Genomic DNA, 22,115 nt, shown 5'->3' with positions numbered 1-22,115 from the left:
TTCCAAGGAAGCACGAATCTCCTAAGAGTTCCACCCACGAATTAGCCTCACGAAGATTTTCACGGTTACAGGAGGAAAGTTTCAGAGCATCGGTGTGTGGACCTGATAGGAAATCAAGATAAACTACTATCCAACGATGGTATTATCAACGATGATAATTTCATTTTCCATTCGGGATTTTCTGTGTAAGTCACGACGTGTCTGTGTGGCTACCAATTTTATAGTCCGCGTTGGCCTATTAAGCAATCGCGCGATCGACGAATATCTTACGGTTGCACGAGCCGAGATCTTGGAAGATTCTCGGACGCCCTCGACGAAAATGTCAAGGCGAGGTGGAGCTCCGAAGATAATTTGATCCCGTGGAACGGTGAACTGGGAAACACGAGGAGATCCCAAAGAGACTGTCAGACCAGGTTTCTATAATCACCAGTATTCATCATCCTTGGAACAGAACAATCATTCCTACGTGCAAACAAATAAATCTTCCAGAAAGGTCCATTCTCCATTGTTTTATTTAAATAGATCTCATCTTTTACAACACTCTGCCTCATGTAGAACCAATTTCGGTTCAATTACTTTTGGAGACACTATCGCTGAATCGTTTGAACCCCTCGACAGTATCGATGTCTTTCGAAACTTCGATGCCTTCAGCCGCCTTAGTCGTTGCCTCCTCCGGAATCACGGTGGTATAATCGTCGCATTCACTTTCGGTAGTAGTACCCACGATTTTCTGAGCTTCGAATTCGTATTTCTCGGTGCTGGCGTAATCGTCCTCGATAGTTGATTTATGATTCGGAGGAACTGTGAAGGCTTTCTCTGGGTCGTCGAGACTGGACCCTGAAGGATCGTTTTCTTGCTGGTACCTGACTCCTTCGTCTTTATTATCTAGAAGAGTTTCTTGATACCGTGTGGCTGCTAAATCAGGGCCTCCTTCTTCTTCCATGTACTTCGATCTCTCCACTGCCAGGTGCTTGGCTATCGTTTCTAAAGGTGTCCATACCTTCTTTACAAATTCCTGTCGTTCCTCCGGCGCCATGGACTCCGACCTGTGAATTATGTCGTGCCTGGAAATGAAAGTTGCACATTGAATACGAGTGTTTATTAATTCGGAAGGTTTGGGGGGATGTAGTTTATTTTTAAATGCAGACAGGAAAGACAGGGAGCGTAGATTTTATTGAATAAGATTCCTTGCACTATTCTATTTATAAAAGTATTGAATTAAAGACGTTGAGGGATGCAAGATTTACGAGATGCTCCAATCTCGAAACTAAAATATTCATGCGATTAGAACATAAGCTCAGTCATCTTCGAGGTTCCAGTAGTGTTTGATAATAATCTAACACGCATCCCTATGTCGAACACGATTGCTGACCGAAACATGTGTCCAGTTATTACGAAACATGTATGGCATGTAAAAACAGAAACAGAATTCAGCTAGAAAATACTACATATTGTAGATTATCCACTTTTTAATGGTGATAACTTAATATTGAACTATTAAGAACAGTTTTTTCTTGCAATTCATAGATGCACGTTGTATCCACAGGTTTTTTTTTATATTTTTATTCAGAAACTGGCTGTAGCTTGTTCTATTCTTGTACCATCACCTCATATCTACAATAATTTTGTACTTTATGACTGTTTTTGTATTATATATTTTGTAATAAAGTTAAAAGTGTGTAAAAATAAAAAGCCAGGTGTGGCGAGTTCTTCTACGCTTAATAAAGCGAATCCATTATGCGTTTTATGGAGCAAGCTGGCCATTAATTTGAATTTGCGACAATCATACACCGAATTTAGCCAGTGACCTTTCAGGTGGTCGTCCTTAACGAGTCTCTGAACGGTTTCGTTCGATTTCTTTTAACGAACCGGTGATGCTCCCGCCGATGCGGGTCGTTGGATGAAAGTCCTCGAGTGTTTGTCGACATTCCTGGCGATTTTGCAGATAGTTCTAACGTGTAACAGTAGCGTGAGCACTAGTGACACGATCCCACGATTTACAAGTCGATATACAAGGGAAAGGCCACGTTTCGTCGATTACACACGCGTAAATCTAGCGGCAATCACGGCAGCTCGTTATTATGTAATCGAAGTTAAGGGAGACAGCCATCGAGTCAGTAATGTGGTTGGCGTGGGTGGGAAATTTACATAATCCGGTGTTTTTGCACAATCGTACGCTTAAAAAGTGCAGACATTATTTATAATCTGTGTATTCGTGTACCTGCATCATACTGTGAATCAAAACTCGATATAAATTTTATTCTCGAAGATAATTAAACCCAATAATTTCACGCTGTATTTCATTCCAGAATACCAGTTTTCATTTTGTTAATAGAAGTTGAAATTAAATTTATTATCAGATTTTTGCAGCTTTTGACCCACTGTGGCTATCCTATTCCAATTAGTTCGATCCTAAGAACTAACGATTCTACCAGCATTCATCAGATTTATTTCGATAAATTTATTTCAGCCTTCACCGTTAATTCGTTTTCATACATCACCTGTTCATCCTGTTCTTCTTCCGAGGGTACAAGTTCAAATGGAATATCATTTGCTGTCGCTCCTCTTCGTCGATCGCCGCCTGATTAGACATGCCCCCCATCGTTTGCGGGGGTGGCGCGTAGAATTTCGGCCCCCTGTTGAACTGAAGCGGTCTCCTCATCTCGTAATCGTCCGAAGGAGCTGGCGTAGGCCTAGCAGTCTTCTTGTTTTGTTCCGCGACGTCCGTGATCGGGTAAATGTCCAGCATAACGCTGAATGGCTTCGGTTTCCGTTTCTTCGCGTGAGAGGGTGGATTCTCGTATTGCGACTCTATCGATGATGGTTGCTTGTTATAATTCACTGGACGCCCGTACAAGTCGTAGTAAGGATTGTATCTGTGGAGTCCCGACGGAGTGAATCTACAAAACGAACGCGTCAGTTGCGTTTCCATATCGACATGCCTCTGTCTCTATTTCTATAGACATTTATAGTTATAGTTGTAGCGAAAATCAAGAGATTCCAGTACTGAGAGAGTATACATATGTAAAGGAGTGTATTCAAGAGGAAATTAATTGAAGCAATAAAGAATTCTCATTGATCATTTATCATTACCCAAGTTTAAAGAAGTCTTGGGATGTCTAGCGACGATAATTGAAAATTCAGGAAGACAGGAAGCATATTAGATGACTTCTTCATTTGAAAAATTTCATAAACCAGTCTACTGACCTGACGTTCGACGTAGCCAACAGATTGACGTCTGCAGGGTGCTTTGGCTTGTACTGATAGAATGGATCTTCGTTCAACGGATAAGACGTGTCTTCTTCTTCTGATCTGTCGCTGTTGGCCATCATCTCTCCTATCTCGGGAATGAAGTCGTACTTCTTCGGATTCACGTAGACACCAGTGAACTTGATGCCTCTGTTTGGCAGGTCTACGTCGTTCGTCAGGTACTTGATGATGTCCTGGATGTTCCTGGAGGAGTGTGGATATCTGTATTGAGAGAGCTGAGGGTATTTTGATCGCTTGAAGGCAGTGGGCTGTGGTGTCTTCAATTCCCAATGAAAGGGGGCTGGCCGACTCTCTTCCGAACTTTCGTATTCTTCGTTCGAATCTGGATACTTATACCTATTCAAGTGTTAATTAATTACCGCAGTGCATTTTCTTTGTTTTTAATATACAGCAATGTAAGTAATTTATCGCACCTCTGCTTCACGCGATAAACAACAGCGTGATTGTCAAACAGCTGTTTGCCCTCTGGTCCCTCCACATTACCTTCCACGGATTTCAGGACCCTTTTCCTCAATTTATAATTCTGCAGATTTTGAGACCTGAACTCACCGTCCGACAGTCTATGATTGTCAGTCCCATCGTAAGGGAGCAGGTTCCCTTCGTCTGATCGATCTTGAATATAAACAGGATGGGTTCTGTTAACTTCAGGCAGAGCAGTAGAACTGGGCAATTTTTTCGTGACGTTGGATGGCTTCTTAAGAGAATTTTGTAGTATGTACATGTGCTTCGTCTCCTGGTTCACTTTGCTCAGCGTTGTAGCAGACGTGAAATCATAAAAAAATATTGCAACCTGCAACAGAACAATAATACATACACTTGTTAGTCTAAGACAACCGATGTGGCGATTTTGTGTGTTCAGTTGAAATTCCGAACAAGTTGGAAATTCCACTAGAATTAGAGCCGTTTAAAACAATAATGATTCTCACTGAACTATCGAGTTCCCTATTGTGCACCCAGAAGTAGAACTATAATAAGAATCATTGCCAAATTTGCAAACAAGCGTACTATTTCCTCTTTCCCATTCATTCACGAAGCTTCAATGAAATCAGTTCCAATTCCGCGGATAACGCAAGTTAATTTGTGTCGAAACACAGTTAACGCCCTATATGTGAAGCGCGCAGAAATCTGCTTTGACGCTTGGCTCCCCATGCATGGAAGGGGTATACATAGTTTTGCGGTGAAATTGTGATTTTCAGCATCGCCACTGTGCCTGTTACATTAATCATGGGGAGAAAACTCGTGAGATGTAATTGCTGCCATTGTTCTCCGCGCGGGTAGCTCGTTAAGAAGCTGCGCGATAAAGACTTTACTTTTCATGAGACCATTTCTCGTCATCAAGTAGACCGTCATTCTTCGTATTGTTAGACATCGATAACCAAAGCTAAGTAGTAACTGTTCCAGCTTCAGATAAACTCCAGAATCCGAAAGTCAGCTTTCTAGTGGTTTAGAAAACTTCGTACTTCCCATAACCTAGATCGAAACAATTTGCACAGATTTTAAGCGATCTGTAATTACAAGGCGGAATTGGAGTTCGCGTGGTTCGTAGCCCGTTAAAAATTGATCGGCCTTCGAAGAACAGGCGCTAGAGCATGCAAACGAACACGGATACTGTTCGAGCACGATACATCGTCGTAGATCGTTAACGATCGATACATAATGCTCTGATATCACGCTGGCCAAGTCGTTGACCCAGGCGGATGCAGCAACAGGAAGGTGCACACGAATAGACAGCTAGCGAGATGTGTGGCTTTTGTAACCAGGCGGGCATAAAAGCAGAAACTGGTCCTCGTAAATGCAAATAACGCGATATGTAGGTAAGTAGCGTGTAAATATTAACACGGCGAATGAGAGACGGTAATAGCCTGACTGGCTAATGATCCGTGGTAATCCTTGCAGGAATGTTTCCTTTTCCTTCTTTTTTGTTCGAAGAAAGGAATAATGGAAAAACAATATGTAACTCAATTTAAAGATAGCAGGACTGCACTTGCACAGCTTTGCTCGAGTACTCACTAATATCACTGCGACCACCACCATAACTCCTATAGCGAATTTCCTGGCAACGGAACCGTATCGACTCCTGTTATCTGGATCACCGTGATCGGAGTAAAGACCGAGTTGAGATGTACTGATTGCAGTCCTTCGTCCTCCTTCAAGCATGTCCTTCCACGGGATCTGTTGGTTCTTACCCGGTACAATTACGCATTCTCGATATCTGGTAACGTTAAGTTAATCAGCTTACCGTAGACACACTCAAAAATGGTTCGCAGTCACAGTCCTTTTCATTCGTATAAAATAAATACAGCGGGAAACACTATTCTTGCACGGAATGTATTCCAAACAGCGACGATGATTCGAATTTGCAATGGAGAGAATGAATGTTCAGTGACGGGGAATCTTTATTTCGTAGTATTTGTTAAATTTGGCACGAATTGAAAGTTTGAAAGAACTGCTCTGTGTAACACGTATTTTGGAGGATCACGAGACGGTATTCTTTCGAAGCTCCATAAGCAACTAACGAGCACTCATTTCGCGCAACCGAGTTTTCACTGGTGATTCTATCAGGAACGTAGAAAATCTCTTTGTACGTGGGGGAGGCTCGTTATGGTAGTAGGAGCCAGGTTATGGGCTACTTACTACGCCATCAGGTTAAAGTCAAATATCATTGCACGATATCTGAGGAGAATGCCAATGTCACTGCTCTACAGTGACTGAGTCAGCAAATGACATATCGATGGCTTGGTGCACAAATATTGTACGTCCACTTTTAGCGTTCTCAAGAAAAACACGTTTAAACAGGGACTTCTACCAAAACTGAAAAAACTGTATGATACCGGTATTTTTCGGTTCCATCCCCTGGTTCCGTGATACCGATATATTTATCTATATTTACCGGTAATTTTTTCGGTTTTCGGATTTTATTACAGTTTTCAAATTATTATTAGACAAGAATGTATATTCTGAACGTATACTAATATATTGGTATATTTATGAAAAGATATTACGTTATGTCGGTGTTTTTACAGCTCGAATTAATAAGGATTATGAAGATATTACTTTAATCTACTATGTCACCGAAAGAAGAACCGGAAAAATACCGGTATTTATTTCGGTTTCGGAACTTTAACGATTTCGGTATTCATCTATTTCGGCACGGTTTCGGCACTCGTCTGTTTTGGTACGATATCGGTTTCGGTATAGCTTTGTTGACGTAACACCGGTATCAAACTTATACCGGTTTAAAGTCCCTGCGTTTAAACATGCAGTGGTCCATAAGATTCAGGGACATACGATGAACAAAAATATTATTTTTGACAAATTTATGAAGTAGATATAAATGTGATTTTTATACAGAAACAGTCAAGAACTATTTGCTACATATAAAAACTCAAATTTCGCAAAAAGTGGACATACGATATTCTTGCACTAAGCCATCGATATTATTGCCGTTGTGTTGTATTTGACGCGGGAGAAAAAACAATATGATTACGACTAACTGACTCATTGGAGGTGGTGTAATTTTTCTTACATTATCATTATACTTTAAAATGAAGCAGCGTAATTAAAGTGAATATAATTGGAGTGAATACGTTAGGAAAGGATCTCAGGTGGCTGTGAAAGTAAAATATTTGCGACACGCATTGTTTGCTTGAAAGACACGCGTTATTTGGGAAGACCGCTTTATGCAAAGCCGTATTTCATAATCATTAATATTCATGAGGGAAGAGGATATCGTAGGCGGAAAGGTGACTCTTGAAACCCTCTGGCGAATCAGGTGGTTGATTCTTCGCATTCGTTCACGGTCTCCTAATGAATTTTCTCGGTGAACGTCACTCCGGAAAGATCAAAAGTGCAATCGAAGTTAACTGACAGGCGTGTGCATAAAGAGAAACTTAAAACTTTCTCTGCCGAATATTATTATGGAGCATTAACAAAGGACATTTTTTTCAAATTGGCGCGAAATAGAAATCTAGTGCACCGTGATCATTTCCTCCACCTCTCTCTTGCCTTTATCCGCATCTCGCACGTCGTGAACCAATACAGCGATTACTTTTCGTACAAAGTTCATTTATTCCGTTGTATGCATGTGTTACATATACGAGTGTCTTGAAGGAAACGATTTATAAAAGTTCATTACATTTTTATGCATATATTCTTTTGCTTACAATCTCACTTTCAGTCATTGTCTTACTTTTTACATGACGAAGTACATGGTTGGTTACAATAGTGTATGACACGTAACGCGATATTATTACTTCTCTAATTACGCCCTAGATGCACCAAAGATACGTTAAAATGTACAAATTTTTCGTTCCATTGCATTTACTGCAATGTTCACTGTCGTCCTAGATGCACGCACTTGATACAAGTAACTGACGAGACAGACATATTTTTTCCTGTTAATCTCACTAGCGATATAGCAATTCCAGATTGTTCCTCATTAATTCGATCTCCTATGGCGTTCCATAAATAGCTCCTATTCTATACATATAAAAATTAAAAAAAAAAGGAAAATGTAGTTCGTGACTGTCAGTTCATCTAAATCGCTCGTCCTCCTCTTCATCGTACGAATGGCGGCAGTTCAAGTGGATTCTCTGGTACAAGGTAGAAGTAACCGAGGGGTCTCTTCGTTGTTGGCGGCAACGTAGGGGGTGGCGCCGGGTTGCCAGTTGCTGGTACAGTGTATTCGGTTGAAGTGGGCGTGATAGTGTATATCGGCGTCGGCGGAGGTGGTGGCGTCACCGTAACGCGAGGAGTCGAAGGGGTTGAGGGTGGAAGATAAGGGTCAGGTCTCGTGCTTGGTTTCTTACCATCTATAGGTGGCAGATAAGAAGACGGACCGTGGGATGTTGTCACGGTTGTCGGATTGGTATATCTAGTAGTGAAAGTAGCTGGCACATAAGTTACGGCTGGTGTAGGTCTTGTGGTAGTGAATGGTCCAGGAGTTGGCCTTGGTGTAGTGACGTAGGTAGACGCAGTGAACGGATTATAAGTACTGCTGGGGGTAGTAAAGTGTCCGGAGGTAGGTCTAGGAGTAAAGTATCCAGTAGTAGGTCTTGGGGTAGTAATGGGTCCGGAGGTAGGTCTGCGAGTAGTGAAGTATCCAATAGTAGGTTTCGGGGTGGAGAAAGTGGGAGTTGTCCGGTCTGGTGGTAGATAAGTATTTGATTGCGTGGGTGGCCTAGGTCGTGGCGGCGTTGGGCTAGGAGGAAGGTATGGTTCCGATACAGGAGGTCTAGGTGGCCGCGGGGATGGTGGTGGTAAGTATGGTGGTGGTGTAGGGGGTTTAGGTGGCTGAGGAGGTGAAGGTGGAATGTAAGGAGGTGGTGTTGGAGGTCGGGGTGGGAATGGAGCTGGGGTCCTTGGCGGCTGTGGAGAAGGAGGTATGTAAGGTGGTGGTGTAGGTCTTGGTTGTGTCGGAGGTCTAGGTGGCTGCGGTGGCGAAGGTGGTATATATGGCGGGGGGCCAGGTGGTTTTGGTGGTGTAGGAGGTCTAGGTGGTTGTGGAGGTGATGGTGGAATGTAAGGTGGTGGTGTTGGAGGTCGGGGTGGTTGTGGAGGTGATGGTGGTATATATGGCGGTGGTGTATGAGGGCGAGGTGGTTGTGGAGGTTCTGGTGGAATGTATAGCGGTGGAGTAGGTGGTCTAGGTGGCTGAGGAGGTGAAGGTGGAATGTAAGGTGGTGGTGTTGGAGGTCGGGGTGGTTGTGGAGGTGATGGTGGTATATATGGCGGTGGTGTATGAGGGCGAGGTGGCTGTGGAGGTTCTGGTGGAATGTATGGCGGTGGAGTAGGTGGTCTAGGTGGCTGAGGAGGTGAGGGTGGAATGTAAGGTGGTGGTGTTGGAGGTCGGGGTGGTTGTGGAGGTGATGGTGGTATATATGGAGGTGGTGTAGGAGGGCGAGGTGGCTGTGGAGGTGAAGGATGTATATATGGTGGATGAGGTCTAGGTGTTAGCGGAGGTTCTGATGGTACGTATGGCCGTGATGTAGGGGGTCTAGGTGGCTGAGGAGGTGAAGGTGGAATGTAAGGAGGTGGTGTTGGAGGTCGGGGTGGGAATGGAGCTGGGGTCCTTGGCGGCTGTGGAGAAGGAGGTATGTAAGGTGGTGGTGTAGGTGGTCTTGGTTGTGTCGGAGGTCTAGGTGGCTGCGGTGGCGAAGGTGGTATATATGGCGGGGGGCCAGGTGGTTTTGGTGGTGTAGGAGGTCTAGGTGGTTGTGGAGGTGATGGTGGAATGTAAGGTGGTGGTGTTGGAGGTCGGGGTGGCTGTGGAGGTGAAGGATGTACATATGGTGGATGAGGTCTAGGTGTTAGCGGAGGTTCTGATGGTACGTATGGCCGTGATGTAGGGGGTCTAGGTGGTTGAGGAGGTGAAGGTGGAATGTAAGGTGGTGGTGTTGGAGGTCGGGGTGGGAATGGAGCTGGGGTCCTTGGCGGCTGTGGAGAAGGTGGTATGTACGGTGGTGGTGTTGGTGGTCGAGGTGGCTGTGGAGGTCCTGGTGGTATATATGGCGGTGGTGCTGGTGTTCTTGGTGGCTGCGGCCGGGATGGAGGTAGATATGGCGGCAGTGTTGGCGGTTTTGGTGGAGGGAATGTTTTTGACGGGACTGGATAATCATAACCCGTTGGTGGTGGCCTTGTTGGCTGCGTTGGAGATGGAGGTATGTATGTCGTAGGAGTTGGCCTTGTCGGTAGTGGTGTTCTTGTAGGTTCTGGATACGTGTACCCCGTTGGTTGTGGCCTTGTCGGTGGTGGAGTCGGCCTTGTCGGTGGTGGAGTCGGCCTTGTCGGTGGTGGAGTCGGCCTTGTTGGTGGTGGAGTCGGCCTTGTCGGTTCGGGATACGTGTACCCCGTTGGTTGTGGCCTTGTCGGTGGTGGGGTCGGCCTTGTCGGTGGTGGAGTCGGCCTTGTCGGTTCGGGATACGTGTACCCCGTTGGTTGTGGCCTTGTCGGTGGTGGGGTCGGCCTTGTCGGTGGTGGAGTCGGCCTTGTCGGTTCGGGATACGTGTACCCCGTTGTTTGTGGCCTTGTCGGTGGTGGAGTCGGCCGTGTCGGCGGTGTTCTTGTAGGTTCTGGATACGTATACCCCGTTGATTGTGGCCTTGTGGGCACAGTATAAGTGTAACCCGTCGTTTTCGTTGGAACTGTATAACCTGTTGTCGAGTAAGTATATGTAGGCCGTGTTGCATGGGTTTCAGTTCTTGTAGGCGGTGTATACGTTGGCCCTGTCGTATATCTCGGTGTTACTGTTGATCTGCATAACAGGAAACCATTTATACGCGCGTTACACTTCATAATTTCATCACTAATTGAATTTCACTGTGTATGGGGTTGATTCTTTAATTTGACTTCTTACCGTGGTGGTAAAGTGAATATCTCGTTTGGCGGTTCATAGTTGTAGCCTTCAAAATGCTGCTTGCTTGCTATTGCTCTTTTGCTTCTCTCACTGGATGCTTGCGCATGATGAGTGGAGAGCACTGCCACTACCGTGGCAATCCACAGGATCCGCTGTGGAAAACAAATATAATATCCATTTACATTAAATATATTAATATGCCATTATCAGTGACGAATACAGGGACGCGATGGTTCTACGTAACCTTGATCACTAAGCGCGATAGTTTCTAGGTAAATTAAGTCAGGGACTGCCACGTAATCGATTATAATATATCGAAGATTGTGTTCGTGGGATTATCTCACGCTTCACCCACGTACGTCTTACATAACTCGTCTCAAGCGTACCCTATGATGTATTGGTGATCGTGAAAGGTTCATCCGTGTGAAATGCGGCGTACGATACTCTCATTGATCACCATCTATCCAACGTTAAGAAGCTACGTTATTTGACCCGACCCCTCTATCGACATCTTATCAATGTACCCCCAAAGTGCCTTCACACTTTCTACCTTATAAAATCAGCATAGTGCAACATTTTGCACTCAAACAATTAATTTGTGTTTCTTAAGTCAATATAGCTAGCACTTCAAATTATGCTACGTACATACATACATACATTCGTTGTCTTCTTCCCATCCCTAATTAATCCCACTTGAGAACAGTTCGATGCGAGATCGAGATTTCAGGTTATCGAATGGTGTTTATTACCGTATCCCGCGCGATCCACGTATATACACCTCTTCATGTTTCAAGTAAACAGCGTTCCATTCGACGCCTCGGATTAAACGGAGTGCAATAATGCAACCAAAGACCGCAATTATCATTCGCTCGTTCGACGAGCTTCATAAATCAGTAGGGTCCCCACGAGGTGGAAACCTCTCGTTGTCCAGAAATTAAAACCGTCTTATCCGTTTACGACATCGTGAACGCGGCTACGAATGATGGTTCTAGCTCGAAGAAACGTCCAGTGACCTTTAGGCGTATAATTTATATAGGAGGATCACAAGCTGCCTATGGGGGAGAAAAGATTCTCCTCAGCGTCTTTCGCCAGTATGTGAAAGGCTTCTGATGTATAAGTGGTGTCACGACGCCTGTGCCCGCGGAACACGCGATACAGATCGCAAGGTTACTGTTTCTTGAGAAATTTTCGAGATCTCACGGTTCCGTTTGGTTTTTAGCAACCACCTGCAAACAAATCCTTGGGTTCGAGAAGCGTCACGGTAAAATGGAGTAGGCTTCTCCAAGTTCTGCAATAGGACATGGGAACCCCTTTTATTCGATTGCAATAAAGGGATTAACATATAATTGAAGACGGCTATCTTATGCAGTATAGACCGAAGCAATCTTTTCCAGACCCCTGACCTTCACTTTACCGCGATTCTCCGAATTAGTTGAACCTTGTCGTCTATAGATTGGAAATCCAAGCTTATGATCAGTCCGAACATGCAACGTTTCACAAGCACTCCATGCCAAAAGCGCAAACAATTTGCCACGTCTCTAAACGTTCGATGACGTTTAATTTACACCCAGAGAAAGTGGCAGCTTCATATACTGAAAGGCAGTGCCTCCGGTCACGACGAGAAACCAATGTGACAACAGATCTCTATTGGACAGCAATTCGCGCGACTCAAGGTGCAAAATTCTGTCGCAACGGAGGATCGGACATTGCAGCTACTTATGGCTACCGAGTTCGCCACTGTTAACGGTGCAAAAGAAAAGCATCCAGGAGGATTGAGCAAACAAGCTGTTTCTTGCGATTCCAGATAATCTGATCGTCCTCGATACCTTCTACCTCAAAACTGTCTCGTACAATACAATCTACCACTTCGCCCAAGGCGCAAGATTTAGAAATGTAATTGATTACGAAAGTTTTAACTACCGCCTAATTTGCCGACGCTCAGCTTCAACCTCTTTGACGAGCCTTGTTTAATGAGCGAACGGCCACGTTAACTATCCGACAGGTGTAAAAATCACATCTTGCATAATAGAGAGTCGCAAGTTGCGTCTTTGGTACTAATAAAGTGCGAGAGCAACGTCTTCAAGATACGGCTTTCTAATTATCTTGCCTCGTTTGCCGCCGATGCCCGCGCTTGTTAACGAAAAAAAAAGCCGAAGCGCATCTATTAGGGTCCGTCGTAACTTGCACGGAGAGGAACGAAAATGGCGGTGGTAAAATGAAATTCGTTTGCGTCAGAGCAGAAAGAGAAGAAGTCCTAAGTGGAACACAGCGGGTATATCAATTAGAGATAAGGATAATCAACAAGACTGTACCTATCGAGTATCGATGGGCTTCTTTCAAGTAATTATCGACTAAAAGCCCTCGCTGTACCGTCGGACGAAACGACAGAAGTGAATATAGAATTGGCATGAACGGAACATAGGATCAAGGCAAGTCACTACAGGTAAAAGAAATTATAGGAGATATGCACCAAAGTGAACTTTGGACACGTCATTCCAGCTATTGGTGAAGACAAACATCTGAAAGATGATGAGCAGACATGGTGATTAGTAAAACTCTAGCGTACTAATGGGGCTGAATAAATAGTATGTAACTGTTACACCCGTTTTCCTTTCTGGAAACCGCGTTCTGCCCTATTACGGCGAATTTCTCGCGACGCGTGCCGATGAATTAAGCAGAGCGGGCTTCTTGTCACAGATCGTGACGCGCGAAAAGAAGCATGTCGCAGGAGAAAGTTTCCACGGTGAACAGCGGCACGACTTATCTTGTCCGTGCGCCTCGTGCTCCTCACCCACGTAATAAACGTGTAACCGCCGCGAAACCGAGGAGGAATGCGGCGAAAAAGGAGTCTATTGTCGGGCGACGACAAAAGGTCCGCCGTACTTTTCCTAATTAACATAACAAAGATCGCGTCTGTTCTATCGGAACGGTAGAAGCCGCGGGACAGCCGTTCGCGAGGATGCAAATGACGTTCAGCAAGTGGCAGGTTTATCGGGTGACTCGATAGAGAAGCACGTGTAGGAGTGTGCCCTCGGTGTGCTACGAAATAAGGTAAATATGAACGATGGCGACTAGAACATAGAAATGCTTTTTCCATTGAATCATATTGAGTTGTTTCCTTGACCAGCTAACTATGATGCAATCCATTTGTCTTCCACTTCTGATACCAAGCTATGGAGATGAAATGAAGAAAGAGGGGTGCAGCTCCACCTTCACCAACTTCGAATAAGTTAGAAAAAACTGTTTATAAAATTATTGCTTTGACTTAACATTAAAAACAGAACACTATTTGAGAAATATATATTTTCACAAAATAAGTAGTAGTTATTGAGTTGATAAGTTTTTATTTCTATTTTTGGCGAAAAGATATTCTATAATAAAAATATTAATATTTCTATTTTTATTTATTTGCAATAAATCGCTCATTTGTTATCGGATTTCCATCAAACGTGTACCAAACGATGTAGTATTTTTATTTTACGTATATTACACGTGATAACTCAAAAATGGTAAAAATTGAAGCTGTACCCATCTTTCTGCCTCAAATGTTTCATGCTCGCCGAGAATATCTGTGTTAACAGACATTACACGATGAGATACGATATCCTTCAGAAGACGGGGGAAGAGACAGAGCACGACTTCGTCATATACAATTCCCCTTCAATCATAACTGTTACACGATGAAAGTTTTCTATGTATAATTCAACGGTTTCGTGCAACTATATAACATAAAAATTTTTGCATAAATGGATGTCGACTTGTCGACGCGTCGCCAGTTACTGAAATTACTATTCCAATTAAAAATTCAATGACGCAACGTAGTCGGATCAGAATATGTATGCCCACGAGTCTCATCTCTCTGGTCACGAATTGCCAAACGAAGATCCCCGGTGAATCCTTTTCGGGGAAAGGTTGAAGGTTCCTTGGAAGAGTAACATAACTATTGCGTAAACCAAGTTACAGCCCGATTCTGTATGTCCAGAGCGATAAGCAAGAAACGTTGCCGTGACTTCGGATGAAGAAAAAAAAACAGACGACAGAGGAGCCGGCCGAGTATTCATCATTCTTCATATGAAAGGGCACAGATCCTCCTGAAATTTATTGATCAATTTGGTCGAGCCACGGCCGATCGTTTCGCAATCGAAATGCCGTGGTGACGATCTGGCGTTCGATTTGATCGGCACCGGCGCGAGGATGATCCTTAACGATCCTGCGGATCGATTCGCTGCATCATCGAAACGAAATCATTGTTGCTCGTTGCGTAAAAGCTTTCAAGCCGATCCTATCGTGTCGCGGTTTTATTGATATTTTGACGGCGAGGCTGTCAGCAAGTGTATTCTCAGAAAATATCACTCGAGTGTGAAAAAGACGCGGAGTAATCGAGGAACGTGTAGGATCAGTAGTACGAAACGAAACAGCAAATTGACGTTTCTGCGATCCACGCGTTTCTTACATGTGCTACGTTCGCGTTGCAAAATCGCGAGGTTGTCAAACGACATTTAGTTATGCAGTAATTCTTAAAGGATATAATCTGTGACTTTATTGCCTTCGCGTTGACATTGATTTTTAGCATCGAGTAAAGCGTGAACTGGGACGCCAGGCTAGTAAAGGGCATTGCTCTTAGGAAAAACTGAAGACTGACTTTTGGTAATAAACAGATCGTTCTGTAGCATGTTTATTAGTGATTCGTATCTGCTCGGACGTTCAGAAAGTGAAGGTGTTAGCGGGCAGGACGCATGTAATTACATTCGATTAAATAAAGTATAACTCACTGACCATGTCTGACTATTTCATGCTCGTAATCCCTTCTTCGTCAATCATCGGCTCTTGCACCTTTTCCCTTGCCACCATCAGCACCACCAATTTCGTAACCTCGATTACACAGGGCAGCTACTGAATTCACCAATTCTACAGAGCAAAATCGGCCACCCTCCCGAGAGGTCTCTAATTGAAATCTCCGCGGTGATGCTTGAAGGAAAGAACGCGCGGAATTCAGACGCTAGACGTGCACACATCCTTCTCATCAAGGCTGTATTACGGCATACAAGGGAATACGGACAGATGGATATACAAAGGCACTAAACCTCAAAGCGCGACCATCGTCGAGCATAAACGAGCGGGACAGTAGCGCGAGGCACAACAAGAAGAGGAGTCGAAGAAACTGAAAGTTGTTTGCTGCGGATGTCAATTGCCCCATCTCGATGATGAACTATCATTGACCTTCGTCTTACGTTTTCTCTCCACCTAACGCTGATGTGCCTTCGGGTGCTCGTTATCGAGACCCCGAATGTGCCCAACGCATTATCTATCCAACGTAGCCTTGAAAATAATCAACTATTAGATCAGTGTTTAATTGCACCAGGGAATTTCAATCGTAAAGGTAAGCTTGTACTTCAATAGCTGCAATGAGAGTAGAGGGAAGGGCGCACAGTGGTGAATTTTCCCGAAATCGTTGCCAAAACTCGTATCTTCAAATCTAAGTTAAATTGTTCAAATAAATTACATTAACATTACTCTAGAAAAATATTGTAATATATTTAAAACATTCAATTACACATGTATACTTGTATAATATACATAATGCACATTCTACGTGATGTTTAATCGTAAATAATAACTGTCGTAATACAATATTGAATATATGCAATAACATACACACTCCTGTTTAACTATAGAATTAAAAATTGTGGACAAAATTAATATTTACAAGTGACGACAACTGGTCGCAAATTCTCGCAGTTAATTTGAATCGCAACTTCTCCTGTGACCTTTAAACTTTACTTTAGAAAAGAAATCGAAGTTTGATACACGAGTATTTGCTCAAAGAAAGAAAAAGATATATAGGTCTTGTACCTTTATCTACCACAGCTGTAGAAATATTAAAAAAATAATACAATTACTGTAAATATGAATGTCGAGCATATTAGATAATACCAACATTCACAGGTTAGCTTGTTACATCGACAATAAATCGTAACATAATTTCTAGTTTTTCCTGAAAAAATCCACTTTCTCATGCTGTTAAGTTTGAAGTTACATATCTCTAAGAGAATTGCAGCTAAAAAAATAATTTTAATGATAAAACATGCTCTGATATTTCATAAACGAAGTACCATTCACAGATTTTTAAAATAAATAAATTTTTTTACTTTAGCCATGATTTCGGGCAAATCCGCCACTGTGGGACCCTTGGAAACGAGGAAACGAAGGGAAGCACATATCCCTTACCTCGGACCAGAAAGCAACGAGATGAAAGATCCATCTGGGGGAATCGGAGTAAAACCTAGCCAAGGATTTTCAGAAAGTGCTATTAGACGGTCCAGATTAGAAACTCGCATATTCTACTATACCAAATTTGCATAAGTAGAAAATGCTCGCAATGATTCAATGTCTCCATGCCTAATACAGAGTTCGCTGGATGAGCTCTGCTAACGAATCCAACTCGTAAACCCAAGAAGGAACGCTCGAATCCTTTCCATTTCCTTTACTTCCCAGCCCTCAATGCACATAAAGCCGCTAAGTAAGAACTAATGAGAACCCCCTGATGACGGGTGTTCCCACAGCATTATCAACAGAGATCTGACTCGTTGGACAGTCTCTACAGACACGCGGAGCAAACTGAGACTAGGTAGGTACATGCTTAAAAATCTCTATTGATATTAAAATCACCGTTCATTCCCCAGCAAATGTCACTTCTGCGAAAGATCACCTGATTACTGCTCGCTGAGCATTGTTCGTCACCACTTATAAATGTCAGCTTCGGCAGATTAGTAATCATAAGCTCGTCTGTGGACATGATCGTGATGGCCGAGTGGAAGGAAAAAATAAACATGGCAAGGGAAGAAGGTTCTCTGTGACGAACGTCTCGTTCTATTGGCTACTTTCCACCAGCCAGGCCGTCTCGCGATTAATTCATCATATTTCAGTGTTGCAGGTCGGATCGAACGATTGGCAAACTATGAGATGAGAACGACTCGACTTTCGTAACGGCCTACCCTCGTAGTAATTGCAACGGTTTTTATTGCGCTCTCAGTGACGCAAAGCCTGCAACGATCGGCCGATTAGATGAATGGTAGTAAATATCTCGCGATTACAGGATAATTTTACAGGTTCTTTCGAAACAGCCGAGGAACCATAGGTGCGTTAAGTGAATGCTACGGCGATTGGCGGTCGTGCGAAGAGGCGCCGTGCGTACGAGTGTGAATTCAGAGGTGCCAGTTGCATTCCGCCGAGTCATGCAAATTCCTACTTTATTATATCCAATTAACGTTTCGGTAGCTATCAAAGGAACACACAGTCGATTTCGTGTTTATTGTGACGCCTGCGGAAACCTACTTTCTAAACGCGTTTTGCGAGATATTTACGTTGCCCCTTTTTTCTCTTCCACGCAAACTGGCGTCTTACGGTCTGGAACACTTCGTGGGAACTTGCTTTGCATGAAATTGTTCTCCGCGAGTTGCCAGATTTGCCTGGGAAATTCTAATGGGATTGGAATTCTTGAAATAGTTCACATTACGAAATTAATTTACATAAATTCTGTATTCACATAGCACGATAATTGATTTAGCTGGATGAATAGCTTTCTGCGTTAGTGAAATTTGGTAGTTGAGTAATTCGTACTGCTTGAACATTTTAAATGCAATTCGGATTATGAAATTGTTTTGCAGAATTTGATAATAGTCGTAAAAGTTGAAGTTGCAAATGAGAGGTCGAAGTTCCTTTTTAAGGGTGCTGCTAATGGGGAAAATCCGACCTTAAGTAGCGCTGTGTTAGAACCCAATGACATTCGATCGTTTATTCTTTTATTTTGATTGACACGAGCAAGACACTTTTATACGTGGTGTGAGCGGGTGCACGTCGCTGTGACACCACCGATCGAAGAACTTGTACAGGTAATAATCAACCTTTCAGTGGATAAGCGAATTTCAATCGCGTGATTTGACCAGTTATTCTCGACGATAATTAATTACTAAATCAGCGAGGTTGATGACTATTTAACAAGTTGGACGTGCCTATACCACACAACCTGTGTAATCCTTTGAGAACGAGAGTGGCGTAATTAATACCACTTAGAAGCTTAAGAGAATTGTGTATTCTCGTTCCTCAGGATAAGTAAACCTAATTCATGCTTTGATAATTAATTCCTCAGTAGGGGGCAGATTTGACTCGCACTATTTTTAGTCTCAGAGGCATCCCTCGGCGATAGTAGTGCTTTCAATTGAAAAGAGGATTGAATTGTCATTGGTCAATAATCCTTACAGGATATTTAGTGTGTATTGTTGAGTGATGTGTCTATCGTCACGTATTGAAGATCTTGACTTCTTTCATTGAGTCTACTTCAAGCCGAACAAGGATCGTTACATCATCGACTCGCTGGGATTTCTAATGATGCACGAATCGAATATTTCGTCGGGAAATTTTTACGAAAGAATTACGAGGTTGACCTTTCGCGGACAAAAATTTCTACGTTACGTGATCGCGAAGATAGCTTTGGACAAACGCAGTGCGAGTAAGAGGTGCACGATCGTGCATCGGGCTGCTATTAAAATCAATTTCAGTAATCGCACTCTGATGAATGAAATCATGCAGGAGCACGAGGCTTGCGTGTGAAAGTATCTTAGTATTGTAGATTGGAAATGTACTTGATGCAGTTGCACAGTAAAGAAAGGACTTTTAGTTAGACTTTATTCCTCAGGTTCTTATCGTGCATCGGCACCCCCTTATTATACGCGTAATTTTTGCGGTAGCAAGGATGCTGACGACGATTACCAGAAGAAAGTAAATGTTTGAGCACACAGGCACCAGAAAGGTGTATTTCAAGTTAAGAAACAATGATAACCTTTGATATTTAGCGCGCCAACAGCTGGCTGTCGCTTGAGTCTCGCTATTAATTCTTACGTGGCTGTGGATACGGCCGTACGTGTAAATACCAAACGCTAAGCTCACCGGTGGAAATACTGTTTTGCAGAAACGAAAGTGATCGCGGCTCACGAACTCGAAAATTGCACGATGGAGTGCCCCTGGGATGCTGGGAAGAGTGTCACGTGTTGGTATCCAACAAATCCGCGACTTCCTCCTTTCATATTAATAAATCACAGAATACAACCGACTGCGAAAAGAACTATCTGCACCGAAAGAAAAAATTCAAATACAAAAATAACTTATGAATGTCAAAAATAACTTTAACCAAAGAGCAACCCAGTAGCAGGACAATTTTTTTAACAGAACGATGCTAATAAATTAATAAAGTTAAATTGTACTGAATTGGTGAGTGGTTCTCAGTTAAAAAATATGACATCACGATGAAGTAGCAGTAACGTTGGTTCCGAAGCACAGGGTACGAGTGACCATTTCCCAATGTCGAAGAGGCACATACTTCTACTCCACCTCGACGATTTTCTACTCCACCCTTCGAGCCCGCAACGAACGCACCAACAGTATCCCCGAAGCCACACTTTCGGCACACAGAATCCTATTAAATTACGTTCCGAATCTGTGCCATTATCGCGTGCACGGAACCGCAATGGCTGTCGTCCAACCCTCAACCCCTCCCGTCCTTCCACCCCCGGTCACGAGCGTATCACTTGACCCCACGTCGCACTTACTTACCATTTTTCGTGATCGCGATCTAGATCCCGGTTCTGCCGAAAAAAAAACGGCGACCGTGCGTGTGGAAGGAACACTTCAAAACGGACACATGTCTCACGGGAGCTTGCTCGTTCCCGGGAGAGGTGACTTCTTCGTCTCGAGGAACGTGGAGAGCATTTATAGGATTCACCCGATTCGCTGGTGGGGGGAGGGCAGAGCGTTCGGTCCATGCGATTATTGCGAGCCGACGTCCACGGGAGGATGCTGTAACTCTTCGTCCCGTGGGTGAGGAAAGGAGAGAAGACAGCCACCGCCGTGGGGAAGTGAAATGGCTAGAGGCGCAGGGGGAGAGAGAGAGGGAGAAAGTGAGAGTTCTCGGCTGGTGAGAAGGACGGGGCGATGTTGAACGCCGCCTGAAAAGGTCCAACTTCGCGGTTACGTTGGACGATACCTGAGGACGTCTAACGCTGGTGGTAATAGCGAAGGACGAATCGTCCTTAACGCTCTCTCGCCGGCAAACCGGCACAGATTTCGAGGAATTAAATCGACTCAAGGATGAATAATTCGGTGTGCCCGTCTTCGCCGCGCTGTGATCTATGATTAAAGGGTGTCGCGCGACACTCGCCACAATGTAGCGCCTTCATTCTGATTACAGGATGAGGTAACGCCGATCCCGGAGTGCCGCCATCGAAGGACATTGCCGGTCGTTAGTTAAGGTGGATGGGAGCCGGCGACACCAACATTTTTACGACACCCGCCATTAAGATAAAATTGATCGATGACGAATGATGCGGTCGGGCTTTCTTAATTGGACGCATAGTAGTACCCTCGAATTTCAAAGGAAAATGGGCTGAATGAAAGGCTGGACCTATGAACCGAGCGTATCGCCGCGAATAAGGTAACTTGTTCGATATTATGTTCGGTTAAATTATCTTAATTGAGCTCTAAGAGGCTTCGACATTTGCATACATCCAACGATTCTATTCCGATGATCCTCCTTGTGTCATTCATCTCAAAACTGGTAAAAATCCTCGTTAGGACCTGCGTAGAAAGTAGCCCCGCAATGTTCTGTAATCGTGTAACACAGCGCCGCGTAAGTGCTGATACAGTGTAATTAAGTTGGACGTGTCGCCGAACATTTGACAACGGTGAAGCTTCACCTCCAATGAAGAAACTCGGATCGCTTATCCCGGTGAAAAGCTATTCTCGCCTAATTATTTATTAGCATTTCCGCGAGCATGGAGAGCGTCTACCGCCGCGAAATTACCTGGATAATTGAGCGTAATTGAGTTAACCAAGGCGAAGATGAAAGAGACTGTCGTGGATACCTATCGCCGTAATTACGCGGCAATACATCGACGGGACAGCATCGATAACAATTCATGAATTAGAACGATCATACAGATTCTTTCTACAGTAGACTGGGTGGTGGATACTAGAGTCTGATAATGTTGCAATGGACATTGCAATGCGAGTGAAATGTGGTGCACTTGTAGCAGAGATTTTCCATTCCCTACGCAAATTGAAAGTTTTCATTAAAATTCATAAGGGAGCATGCAGAGAAAGAAATGATGATGATATCTGGGTTAGATGTTGAGTAACGATCTGATTTCAGACTGAGTCAGTTCTTGAGGAAATGGCTCAACGATTGTATTCGTTGGTTTATCGCCGAATATTGTATAGTATATCCTTGTATGAATATATGTGACATATGATTCGAAGAGGTAGGATTCGTCGAAAACCGGAGAACAGGACGGCCGTAGGATAATTTCTGTTATGCAAGGTTTCACTTGAACCAGCGTCATCGAGATTCACGCAGACTCCCATGCAGGTGAAGAACCTCAAACACAATGATGCTCGACGATCGGCTGTAATCACTGCAAACGTTACGTGAGTTCATCGT

The 22,115-nt window shown here is 43.7% G+C and overlaps 2 protein-coding genes across 2 annotated transcripts; both read right to left on the bottom strand.

The window, feature by feature from the left end:
• Positions 1–568: 568 nt before the first annotated feature.
• LOC143366231 (uncharacterized) lies at positions 569–5,427 on the bottom strand. Its single transcript, XM_076807129.1, has 5 exons — positions 5,281–5,427; positions 3,684–4,060; positions 3,208–3,606; positions 2,502–2,900; positions 569–1,064 (listed from the first exon to the last, which is right to left on the bottom strand). The coding sequence occupies exons 1-5, from the start codon at positions 5,425–5,427 to the stop codon at positions 569–571; spliced, it is 1,818 nt and encodes a 605-aa protein (XP_076663244.1).
• Positions 5,428–7,329: 1,902 nt separating this feature from the next.
• Positions 7,330–20,348, bottom strand: LOC143366394 (uncharacterized). The gene is made up of 3 exons (XM_076807457.1): positions 20,234–20,348; positions 10,625–10,776; positions 7,330–10,522 (listed from the first exon to the last, which is right to left on the bottom strand). Exons 1-3 carry the CDS (start codon positions 20,234–20,236, stop codon positions 7,828–7,830), a joined length of 2,850 nt encoding a protein of 949 aa, XP_076663572.1. The 5' UTR covers positions 20,237–20,348; the 3' UTR covers positions 7,330–7,827.
• Between the last annotated feature and the right edge of the window lie 1,767 nt (positions 20,349–22,115).

Source organism: Andrena cerasifolii, chromosome 2 (genome assembly GCF_050908995.1).
Source record: "Andrena cerasifolii isolate SP2316 chromosome 2, iyAndCera1_principal, whole genome shotgun sequence".
NCBI lineage: Eukaryota > Metazoa > Arthropoda > Insecta > Hymenoptera > Andrenidae > Andrena > Andrena cerasifolii.
Note: the sequence above shows the minus strand (reverse complement) of the source record. Positions and strands in the feature narration are given on the sequence as shown.